The sequence below is a fragment of the Budorcas taxicolor genome, chromosome 17 (assembly GCF_023091745.1).
Source record: "Budorcas taxicolor isolate Tak-1 chromosome 17, Takin1.1, whole genome shotgun sequence".
Lineage (NCBI taxonomy): Eukaryota > Metazoa > Chordata > Mammalia > Artiodactyla > Bovidae > Budorcas > Budorcas taxicolor.
In genome coordinates this window covers 14899902-14913006 of record NC_068926.1, presented here as the reverse complement: position 1 = coordinate 14913006, position 13105 = coordinate 14899902, and the positions used below count along the sequence as shown (strand labels likewise).

Sequence of the window (13105 nt, the reverse complement as noted above, 5' to 3'; positions counted from 1 at the left end):
GAAGTTTTTTAAATTGAAGTATAGTTGCTGTACAGTATTATATGTTACAGCTGTACAATATAATGATTCACAGTTTTTAAAGGATATACTCTGTATAAATAAAATATTAGCTATATACCATGTGTTGTACAGTATATCCTTATAGCTTTTTTTATACATAATAGTTTGAATCTCTTAACACCCTTTTCTTGAGGTTCCTTACCCACTAATTTCATCTCTGTGTCTGAGTCTGCTTCTTTCTTGTTATATTCACTAGTCTGTAACATTTTTTAAATGCCACATCTAAGTGATATCATAAAGTGTATTTTTTTGTCTGACTTATTTCATTTAACATAACACCCTCCAGGTCTATTTATGTTGTTGCAAGTGGCAACATGACTTTTTCATGACCGAGTAGTATTCCATTATAGATATTATACTGATGGTATATATTACAGTGTATCATATCATGTCATGATATAATACATACATTGTATTCCATTATATGTATATATACAAACACCATATCCTCTTTATCCATTCGTCTAATAATGGACACAGGACTTATTTTTAAACTATATTGGATTGTGGAGTTATGAAATAGCCAAGGTGATTATCAATACCTATGAAAAGAAAATTCAGAATCAGTCACAAAACATGATGAAAAAGAAAAAACATCTTAAGACAGATGCCCTATAAAGCATGTGGAGGAAGAAGGGACCTGAGTTTGGAAACAGAGGTAGTGAAGAAAAGCTTCTTAGAGAAGCCCAACTGTGAACTGTAGGCTTCTGAAGGAAGTAGTATTCTGTCTACGTGAATGAAAGGAGGGATGCAGAACCTGCAGGCTTAGGGGCTAGGGAAGGACACAGAGGTGGAATAGACTCCTCCATGGTTGGAGAAGAGGGCTGTGAATGATAGAGGCAAGGGAAGACTTTCTTAAGGATCTAATATTTGGGTGCCTGTCCTGGAAGAAACCATGGTTTTTCCAGAAGTCATGTACAGATATGACAATTGGACCATAAAGAAGGCTGAGTGCCAAAGAATTGTTGCTTTCAAACTGCGGTGTTGGAAAAGACTCTTGAGAGTCCCTTCAACAGCAGGGAGATCAAACCAGTCCATCCTAAAGGAAGTCAGCCTTGAATATTCATTGGAAGGACTGATGCTGAAGCTGAAACTCCAATACCTTGGTCACCGAATGTAAAGAGTCAAATCTTCGGAAAAGACCCTGATTCTGGGAACAACTGAGGGCAAGAGGAGAAGGGGGAGACAGAGGATGAGATGGTTGGATGGTATCACCAACTCAGTGGATGTGAGTTTGGGCAAACCCAGGAGACGGTGAAGGACAGGGAAGCCTGGAGTGCTGCAGTCCATGGGGTTGCAAAGAGTTGGGTGCGACTGAGCAACTGAACGACAACCTGGAAGGACTGAGTGATTAAAGACCTCAAGAAGTTTACAAGTGGAATTCCTCTTTGGGTGCTTTTATGTATTTTCCTTGTCTGCTTCTCTACTTCTCTTCTTTTTAAAACAAACACTAAGAACCCATGTAGGGGACTCCAGTACTAATTTAGGTTTGCAGAGTCAAAAAGTAGAAATAAAGGTGGCCCAAGGTCTTTGACCCTATTGTCTTCATGGTTATACTCACACTGACAAGTGTGCATTTCCAAATACATGTATTTCGGAGCACTGGAGATTTGGCGAGGGGTGGAAAAATTGTATTAACAATCAACATCAAGATTTGGACTGCAGTGAAACAGTCATCATCTCTAATTAGCTCAGGTCAGCACACTGGTTTCCTCTCTGGCCAGGCAGCCCCCAGGAGAAGGAGGCTTCTAGGACTGGGATTGGCCCAGTGGGGAGCGGGGGGGGACCCCTGCTGAGAGACTCCAGAATGCTCAAGGGATAACAGCACTGCACTGCGAAAGGGAAGGAGGTGACTGATTTAGACAGGAGGCTAATGACACAGAGCACTTCAACAGAGTTCTGCTGATTAAAAGCCTCAAGAAATGGTTCCGCATATGGAATTAAAGCTTTGGTTGTTTTTGTAAAGTTACTAAATATTGTTCCCAGTTCAAGTGGACCTGTGGGTATTATTTCTTAATCCAGTTAAGCTCCTTTCTTGCTTGCAGACGTGATCTATCGTTGAGTACAGTGGAGGATTTTGAAGTTGAAGTCACAAATGAGATGGCTCTTTTTTTTTAATTCAATGTATCTTTTATTCTTTAATTTTATTAAAAAATTTTTTTAAATTTTATATTGGAATACAGTTGATTAACAATGCTGCATTAGTTTGAGGCATGCAACAAAGTGATTCTGTTATATATATACATGTATCTATTCTTTTTCAAATTACTTTTTTGTATATATATCTTTAAAAAAATTTTATTTGAAGGATAATTGCTCTACAATATTGTGTTGGTTTCTGCCATACATCAGCATGAATCAGCCATGTGCTGTGCTGTGCTTAGTCACCCAGTCATGTCTGACTCTCTGCGCCCACCAGGCTCCTCTGTCCATGGGGATTCTCCAGGCAAGAGTGAGTTCTCCAGGCAACCCATGGAGTGGGTTGCCACGCCCTCCTCCAGGGGGGTCTTCCCAACCCAGGGATCGAACCCACGTCACCCACATTGCAGGCGGATTCTTTACCGTCTGAGCTACCAGGGAAGCATAAATCAGCCATAGGTATATATACATTTTTCCCCTCCCTCTAATCTCCCTCCCACCTCCCATCCCATCCCACCCCTCTTAAGTTGTCATGGAGCACTGGTTTGAGCTCCCTGAGTCATCCAGCACATTCCCACTGGCTATCTGTTTTACATACTGTAATGTGTATGTTTCCATGCTGTTCTCTCCATTCATCCCACCCTCTCCTTCCCTGCACTGTGACCACAAGAATATTCCATTGGTATATATGTACCACACTTCTTTATCCACTCATCTGTCAGTGGACAAGATGGCTCTCTTTTTAATGGTCAGTAATGATAATGATTTATTTAGACACCACATTTGTTGCACTGTATAATGGATTGTCAGCTAAAACAATTTAAGTATTTGTTATAGTCTTTGCCCCGATGTTGTTCTTTTACCTGCTTCCTTTTCAATTTAGAATTTGCTTGGGGGGGATATGAAGTCAGACTCCTGTTTCCATTGGTACAGATTCAGCTGATCTGAAGACTCCAGTCCATGTTCTTCTGTCTCTCTGTTTGCTTTCTTTATAATTCTCCTAGTTAACAAAGGATATTAGGTGCCCTCTTAGTACATTCTTCAGTCAAGGAACATGAGTGTGTAATTTTTTAGAAGCATTTTCATAGGGTGGTTAGAGTTGATCACCTCCCAGATGAGAATGTCTAATGCTCAGGTATCCCACATTAGTTTTACAAGTGTTAAGGCATAGAGTCTGGTTCATTTGTCCACCTTAGAATGGTTCTTATCATCTGGGAACTTGATGAACACCCACCCTGTCAGCTCTAGGAAGTAGGTAAATTTTGCCTGCTTGAGAAAACTGATTCATTAATCTACCCACTTATTTGAGTTTGCCAGGGATCTGCTAGGCTTTGGGCATTCATTCAACCAGTATGTGTTAGGTGACTAGTTAGGGAGACAGACAGATGAAGTATTACAGGCAGAGAACTGAGCATCTTATGAGAGAATATTCATACCCAGAATAATTCATTACAGTTGATAAATATTCTTGCCTAGAGAATCCCATAGACAGAGGAGCCTAGTGGGCTACAGTCCATAGGGTCACAGAGTTGGACACAACTGAAATGACTTAGCATGGCATGGCACAAGTTATACACGTGTGTGTGTGTATACATATGTTTATATTTACTTATATGTCATACCTCAGTATATATTAAAATATTAATATATAATCTATATTAGTATAGTTGGTATAATTAATATAATATATAATATAAAAGTATATGTGTATATTAAAGTGTGATACCATGAGTGTGTGTAAATACACTTCTTACCTTCACAGAGTTTACAGTAGTGCATGAATGCTAAATCAGTTCAGTTGTGTCCAACTCTTTGTGACTGCAAGGACTGTAGCCCACCAGGCTCCTCTGTCCATGGGATTTCCTAGGCAAGAATCTGGAGTGGGTTGCCATTCCCTACTGCAGGGGATCTTCCCAACCAGGGGATCAAACCCACATCTCTTAAGTCTCCTGCATTGGCAAGCAGGTTCTTTACCACTTGCACCATCTCAGAAGCCCAGTCTAGTAGTAGAGGGGCAAACACTAGGAAATAAAATGCAGGTTGATAGGTGCTCTGCTAAACGGGAAAAAAAGCATAGAGAGCAACTGATTTTGTCTCAGGAGGGCCAGGAAAACCCTAGGTAGTTTTAAATGGCTCTGTGACTATAACTGATACTGTACTGAGAGTTTAATTTTTGTCCTTAATGGAACAGTTTCAGTGGCATTAGTAGTCAAAATCAGTTACAGTGCCTGTTTTCACTTCGTAAACTTCCTAGTATAGGGAGGGGGAAATTTCAAAACTTGAAAGCCAGCTTTTCAGGTAGCAAAATTCAAATCCTTATAAAACAGATTAGAAGTATATCTGTCTTGAGTGAAGCTCTCAATTTGTGAACTTGTAATCTTCACAGTATCCGTGAAGTGAGAGGTCATAAGAAAAGGTCATAATCAAATTCAGTATGATTAATCAAATTTGATATATATATGCTGAGTTGGTTACCAAGAATAGCTATGCTAATCACAAATGATTTTTCTGTTCATTAAAGCAAGTCCCTAAGAGTTTCAATTTGCCAATACTTTTCGATTTTAGATCCTGAGCTATATCTGAATTCAGCTGTTTATTTTTTCAATTCTACAGTTTAGATATTTTACAAATTCATCTTGGCCAATCTCCCAAATAACCATAGTTAGAAATGTCTTCCTAGGCTGTGTCGGAGACTTGAGTTTCTTGGAATACATCAGTGAAAGACGAGGAGGCTTCATTGTATCCTATCAAGGATCCACACAATTAGTTTACTTTGCACCATAATTTTGGTTTTTGATGCACAGTAGCAAAACTGCAAAAAGGCTTTAAAGCCACCACTGTATTCCCCTGTTCATTTGTACTAGCTGACTTTACTAGATGCCTTTTTAAAAATTCTTCATCTTTAAAGATTCGTATCAGATTCTAAACTACAGAGAGCTGCTGTTGTCCTTTGTGATCACATTTATACAGTTGAGTATGACAAGGCAAATATCAAAATGTCTTTGTTCTTCCATTAAGTGTACTGCCTGCTTTATACTCTCATGCTTCCAGGTAGATCTCACCCCACTCACGAAATAAGAGGTGCTTTTGTCTTTACCTAGACCTGTCTCCTGAGCCCCGGGCTCTTCCCTTTCCAGACAGCCAAACTTGCTCCCACTCTTGGCTTAAAATTAATAACACAAAATGATTTTTCACTGTAACTAGTTTCAGTAGACGTGAAAAGAAATAGACTATGCTTGGCATTACAGTCTGAGAACATACCTGTCCCCGATCCCTAGGAGAATAACTAATTTTCCCCTGAAAACAAAAGGAAAGGGGAAAAATCTGACCTGTGTTTTGATTCCAGGAACCTCTCAAAATATCGTTACCATGTTATTTCCGCCGCCCCAGGTGACCACTGCTATTATTGAATACTCAGAATGCTGGCAGGCTGAATCTGTTTTTCAATTCTAGCTCATTGCACTGTGTGTGGTTCTTATGAATGCTTTTATTTAGTAGTCTGGAGACTTAGAAACTAATTTCTTTTGTTTTTCTTGGAAATGTGCAGTTTTATTTTTGTTTCTACACTGAGGTGGAAGCTATAAAATCTGCTAAACAAGTGCCAGGAAACTCAACCTTAGGGCTGAACACAGCTTGGCGCAAAGGCTCCTGGTGTCTCATTTCAGGTGCACATTTTAAAAATTGCCTCTTCATCAGTTGAGTTGCTTTTCTCAAATGCCTGGATAATACTGGCTTTAAAAAAAATAATGTGATTCTCTGATATTCCTCCTTTTAGAAAAGTAGATAAACTAATGTGTGAGGATATGCACCTACTCCCGTTTCTGCAAAGCACTGCTTCTTAATTGGGGAACTTAAATTTCCTTTTATTTACTCTTTTACTCAGCCATAACTTAATTATTGTGAAAAGTACAGTTCTAAAGTGTACAGTTCAATATAGTTTTATTTATCCATTCTGTATCTATATGTAGAAAGAGAAATCTGTGAAACCAGCCACTCAAACCAAGAAATGGAAAAAATCTAATCCCCCACAAGGTTTTCTCATGTGTCTTCCTTGTAAAAACACAGAAAAAAGTTCAAATGTAACCATTATTTTGCTTCTCTCACTATAGTTTTGCTTATGCTTGAAGTTTATACAAATAAAACCATTGAGCCTGACATTTTTCCAATAGTAAGTCTGTGAGATCCATCCATGTTCCATGTGGAGTTCTGCATCCTATGTAGCCCTCCACTGTGTGAATATATTGTGAATTATTTTATTACCACATGCTTGGGCCTCCCAGGTGGTGCTCGTAGGACCTGTCTGCGAATGCAGGAGACGGAAGAGACACGGATTTGATCCCTGGGTCGGGAAGATCTCCTGGAGGAGGGCATGGCAACCCACTCCAGTATTCTTGCCTGGAGAATCCCATGGATCCCATGTAGCCTGGCGGGGCTAGGGTCCACAGGGTTGCCAAGAGTCAGACACGAGTGAAGTGACTTAGCACGTATGCACCACTTGCTCAGGTAGGGTATGTCAGTAGTTACAAAATCAGAGGATCTTGTCGTGTCAGTTCTGTAACATTCTCCCTTACCAATAAGAAAGAGTGTCATTGCTTCCCTGGGCTTAAGCACATGTTCCATTTGGTTAAAAAATATATTTTGACTATTTCGAGGCATTATCTGGGCACCCCATCCCATCTTGTGTGAGGAACACTTACTTTAGAGCATTATGCTTTAAGAAACCATAATGTGCATAAAGGTAAAAAATCTGTGCATTAAGGTAGGGATCCTGTGACCCAATCTATTATTTGTGGTTCTCCTCAAGAACAATCTACTCCTGTTCACTGAAAACTTAACACTTAGCAGTCCTTATGAGCTTTCTAAGTAAAATTCAACTAAGAGGTTGCTACAGTAGCTTATTAGGCCTTTACTACATGCTAATGATTCTCTTCATGCCTTCTGAATTAAGAGACAGGAAATAATTTTACACACAAAAGCACACCCCATGCTGATGTTTGATTCCCAGAAACACGATACTGGTATTACTTAGAAAGATCAGTAAGTCAGAAACCCAAGTGAGGCAGAAAGTGATAAACACAGTCTGCTCAACTACTCATAGGGTCGAGTGGGGGGCCAATCCCATGTCTTCATAAGGTCAGAGAGAAGGTTCTTCTTTCAAACCAGTTGGTTAACTTTGGCTAGAAATCTTCTGTCATAGAATATCTAGACGCCACGCCATACTGGCATTGAAATATGCAGAGTTGAGTATATAGTCAAAATTACCATGAGTAAAATCATCCCAAACAGTAAACATTGAAGATGGTCCATTATCTGAGTCCCCAGTCATTAATGCTTTTTGGAATGATTGGGATTGCTGTTCACGGCTATTTGAAGGTCTTTTCTTCTGTGAGCTTGCTGGTGAACATGATGGAAGTTTCTGTCTAGTTCTTGCCACTTAGAAGTATACCCAAGTCTTTCCATATTGTGAACAATCCCCATCCCATTTTTTTCCTCCTTCCAGAAAATTGAGAGACTCTTGCATCATTCACAGGTGGCAGAAATGGAAGGCTAACAATGAAATAGTCCCATTGTGCTAATAAAAACAAGGCGAGACAAAACTGATTGCTTAGCCTGGTGACTGTTTTCCCACTTCAGATGAATCACTCAGTTCATTTAGTATGTAGCCATCCAGTGTAGTCTCTGCTATAGGAAAAGTGTGTCTACGAAAACAACCACCTGGAAAAGTTATCTTAGGAATTACAGTGGAAAACTAGAATTCATACTGTTTGATACAGTAATGTTTTGGCTGTTCGGTTTGATTTTGTTTGGTCAGAAGTAAACACTGAACTGGATTGTACAATTTCACCAAATCTCTGGCAGAAGAAAGAAGTATGTGAAATAGACTTGTAAACACACCCTTGAGGGTACATGGGATGCTGCAACTACTCTGTGATCTCTCTGCTTCTTTTCTGGCCTCAATGTTGTATGTATTTTTCTTAAGCTCTCTAAAGGGTAAATATTTTTCACAGTTCTCTGAAGTTGAACACTCCACGAGGATTTACTCTGAGTCACTGATAAATCTATGGCATTTTAAATCCCCTTGAATACATCTCTTTATATTTGTAACAGAATCAAAGCAGTAAAAATTTCATGAGGTTTGTTATAAACACTATTTATAACCAACATCAGACAAGATGAGGTTCGTATGAGTTCTCACGAAATTGTGGCATTATCTCATATAAATGTTGGAAAGTTTTATTTTTCCACCATCTTCTGTTCTGGCCTTTCATAAATAAGAAAGAATGAATGAATGAATTCCTACCATAAGTGAAAGTGAAAATCACTCAGTCATGTCTGACTCTGCGACCCCATGGACTGTAGCCCGCCAGGTTCCTCTATCCATGAGATTTCCTCTCAGGCAAGAATACTGAAGTGGGTTGCCATTTCCTTCTCCAGGAGATCTTCCCAACCCAGGGCTTAAACCCACATCTCCCGCATTGGCAGGTGGATTCTTTACCACTGAGCCACCTGGGAAGCCCAAAGATGGCAATGAGGTGAAGTAAAAGTCACTCAGTCACATCTGACTTTTTGTGACTCCATGGACTGTACAGTCCATGGAATTCTCCAGGCCAGAATACTGGAGTGGGTAGCCTTTCCCTTCTCCAGGGGATCTTCCCAACCCAGGGATCAAACCCAGGTCTCCCACATTGCAAGTGGATTCTTTACCAGCTGAGCCACAAGGAAAGCCCAAGAATACTGGGGTGGGTAGTCTATCCCTTCTCCAGCAGATCTTCCCAACCCAACAATTGAACAGGGTGTCCTGCATTGCAGGCGGATTCTTTACCAACTGAGCTATACGGGGTGAAAGATGCAATACTCGCATGTTATTATTCAGGCTTTACCATTAGGATATGAGCTTCTCTGCCTAGGAAGAAGAGTTTTGAAATGAGTTACTTAATCTTGGCTGTAGTGCATATGTGGATGTTAATGTTGAATACGTAAAGACCTCATCAAAAGCATGTGGACTTATTCTGTAGAATTCAGAGGAGAGCGAATGTGTAGCCCTTCCCTAGGGAATTGATAGACCAATGACCTGCCTGTTATTCTATTCTGTCGAACATTTTAAGTCTTCTTACCATGTTTTAGCATCTGTTCTAATATAAACAGATTTGTTTATTTGAATATGAGCATTTATCCTTTTTCCCTGGATATATAGCCTCGCATTGCTAACCAGACTAACAGAGTTTTTCTCCTGGGTCCTCAATAATTTCCACAGTTGTCAGTGAATACAGTAAGATTTTTTTTTCTAGGCTTTCCAGTTGTTTTCAAATTACTTATTACACAGTTTAGCTATTTTCATATGTCTTCTCAGAATGCAGTTAAGTGGTTAATAAATTACTACTTTCTCTGCTGACTGCTTTTGCATGAAAATACTACAGAAATCCAGTAAATGGAAAATAAGGCTATGAGCTGAGGGAAAAGCTGTTTCCTTAAATGTGAATCCTGGAACTAGACATATTTCTTCCTAGTCAGTTGAGAGGTACAAAGAAAAGAATGAACAGCAAAATAAACATGGGGAGAAGAGCTGGCCCTGGTATATACAGCATCACGTGCCTGTAGATCCCATATAATAAAGTGGGTCTCCTTAGAAGGCTGGCTTGACTTAGAAAGGTTGGCTTTGCCACTTGATTATCATGGGGAAAAAAATCTGCTGCTACTTGTGCTAACATCTCCGTTCCCAATAGCCTCAAAATCAAAAAGTCTTCAAAGCAATGTTAACTGTGGCTTTTTTTTTTTGGTGGCATATGGAATCTTAGCTTCCTGACCAGGCACCAGCAGTGAAAGCAAAGGGAATTCCCAACCATGGCTCTTCTTTTTGTTTTTTTTTTTTTTTAAGAGCATCTGGAAGAAAGAGCCCTATCTTCAGATCTCTTTTAATGAGAACCAATAGTTTTCTGTATCAGCATTACCACTTACATGGTACAAAGTTTAACTGACCTTGTCCTGGTTTATCCAGCTCCTCTGTGTTTAAACGATTTATCCCCAGACTTTCAATTAGCTGTGTTAAAGAACCCTTAAGATGGGATGGACAGTAATGGCCACACTTGGGTTTTGCAGATCCTGTGAAAGCACCTGGCAGCTCCTTACAGGCACCAGCCGATTTACCATTGGCGATAAGCACCGCACCACCGTCCTCCCAGGTGGGCGCCTCTGCTGCTGCTGCACCGCCTCCCTATCAGCTCATCAGCCTTCCACCACACCTGGAAACCCTTGGCATCCAGGAGGATCCTCAAGACTACCTCTTGCTAATCAACTGTCAAAGCAAGAAGCCTGAACCCACCAGGTAAACCACATGTGGCGCATGTGTGTGCATACACTCAGGCCTCTCACCTTGAAACTTTTTTAACCCTGATTTGAAGGCTTAAAAGAAACCATCTATAGAAGGTCATCTCTTAGGCTTACACTTCAGGGTGATGTTCCTCGGCTAATGATTTCTGATATTCAGGAGATTTTATTGAAGAAACACATTGTTGATCATTTTTTGGCAAAGAACACTCATGCCTTCATGGCTTTTTTTTTGGAAATCTGTCTCCTGGGTCTTAGTCTTTGTTACGGACTCACAGTGTTACTTGCTTAACAGATGTCACTGATTTATAAATGGTGATCTTGCTCCATTTCTTATGTGATTGTAAACCAGCCAAGGGTCATCTTTTGTTTCTGAAGAAGGAGAGGAATACCTACTGCTAGAAGATTTTGAAAGCAAAACGATTCCATTGCAGTGAGTGTGTTGTGGTTGCTTTGAATCTGTGTGAGAAATTAATCACACAGGTAAAATCCCAATACAGCAAATTCTATGGATTAAACAAATCAGATGTTACTGAAATTTGGCAAAATCAAATATATTGCTAAAAACGTTGAAACTTTCAAATCTTCACACCTGGCAATGAAGCAGAGCTTACCACATGCTTTGACTTAACAGATTTTTAAATAGAATGAAGTATATGGGTTTCAGTCCTTGACCCAAAGTATAAAACCTTTCCCCAAGCTCTTGGTTTCCCTGTCACCTTTTTTTTTTTTAATGCACCCCATTTTTTAAAGTCTTTATTGAATTTGTTACACTACTGTTTCTGTTTTGGTTTTTTGGCCGCTAGGCATGTGGGATCTTAGTTCCCTAACTAGGAATCGAACCTGCACTCCCTGAATTGGAAGGTAAAGTCCACCACTGGACCACCTTCCTTGGTCCCTCCCTATCATCTTTATCTCTGCTCCCAGACCCCTCTCTTCTTCTAAGCTAATTATATTTTAATTTGATTATTCTTCTCATTTGATGTTGATAACTGGACGGCTGGAAGTAATAATGAGAGTTGAGCCAGAAACAGATGAGCACGATGCCTGTGATACCATTAACAGCTGTATGACACCTAGTGATATTGTTGTTTTTCAGTCGCTAAGTCATGTCCAACTCTTTGCAACCCTATGAATGCATCATGCCAGGCTTCCCTGTCCTTCACTATCTCCCTGAGTTTGCTCAAACTCATAACCATTTGAATCAGTGACACCATCCAGCCATCTCATTCTCTGTCATGCCTTTCTCCTTTTGCCCTCAGTCTTTCCCAGAACTAGTAATATTGGGTATAGTTCTTGTCTTAATTTGCATTATTTAAGGAGGCTGCGAATTGCATTGAAATGTGATTTTTTTAAACATATTAGATTCCAGAATTATTTTTGTAACAAAAAAGATTTTTTTTTCATGTAGGAAATGACTCTTATTAGACCCTAGGATCATACAAACTCCTTGTTCAAAAATTTTTATATAGAATTTGTTAAGATCCATAGATTAGTTTCTGAGAACTGGGATAGCGGAAGAAGCCCACAGACCTTCCAAAGATACGTTTCTATATATTTGTTATAATGGGATTTTACCTGTAAAAGTTAAAAAAAAATTATAAATCATCACAAGTTAATAATATAAAATTCTAACTTGATTTTGCTTGTTTGCTGTGAGAATTTAAAATTATACACTCGCAACTTTGTTGCATATGCTACTAACTAAGATTTTATTTTAGGGAACTCCACAATTATTTTTCTGTATCTGCCTTTTTAAAAGCCAACAGCTAAGTGACAGTGTTCAGTACATTCTCTTTTATGTAGTGTCTTTCATCAATCTCACTGGTATCACGGCTTTCCTATTGTCACAGAAACTATGCTCAAAATCGTTACTCAGATAAATTTTGTATCTGTATTTTGCAAAAGTGACAGTCCAATAGCAAATATTTGTGAAGTATCCACTATGGGCTCACCGTTTTGTAGGTTCTATGAAGGTACAAACTAATGACATAAGATACAACCCCCTCAGGTGCAGTCACCTTCAGAGTTTCAAAGTAAAGCATGAAGGATCTTACAGATGAAGGCAAGATATGAGCATTGCCTTGAGAACTATGTTTGTCCTGCAAGACTGAGCTCAGACTTCTACTCCTCTAGGAGACCTTCCCCCAAACACCCAGGCAGGATGAAGTGTCTCTGGGTTTTCACAGCATCCCAGGCGTGCCTCCGTGTCTCCCAGAATCAGAAGTAACTTGCTAGTTGCATTTATTCTCCATTAAAGTCTAAACCAGTCAAGGACAGGGAACTTAGTACTCATTGCACTTCTAGCTTCCTCTTCACGTTTGAATTAAATGAAGTGCATATTTTAGACTATGGGTTAGAAATTCCTAGAAAGGACAGTGCATGCGTTTTCGAGATGGAGGGTGAGGCGCTTCATAGGAGGAGTAGGCTTTGGACCATACCTGGTTGCTGGCAGGAGACCGTCATTAGAAATTTATGTAAAAGTAGCCTAAGGGCAAGGGAAAGTGAAGATGAGAGCCAGCAGAGGAAGACAGTAAGGAAGAGCGCCTGCTTGGAGTACGGGGTCCATTGAGGAACCAGT

At 39.7% G+C, this 13105-nt stretch overlaps 1 protein-coding gene across 1 annotated transcript in view; it reads left to right on the top strand.

Moving 5' to 3' along the window:
• Positions 1 to 13105, top strand: part of GAB1 (GRB2 associated binding protein 1) — a 127659-nt gene that overhangs the window by 91154 nt on the left and 23400 nt on the right. Inside the window, exons 3-4 of the mRNA XM_052654615.1 lie at positions 10297 to 10522; positions 10877 to 10957. Of these exons, the coding sequence (XP_052510575.1) occupies positions 10297 to 10522; positions 10877 to 10957 (307 nt within the window). The remainder of the gene's footprint in view (positions 1 to 10296; positions 10523 to 10876; positions 10958 to 13105) is intronic.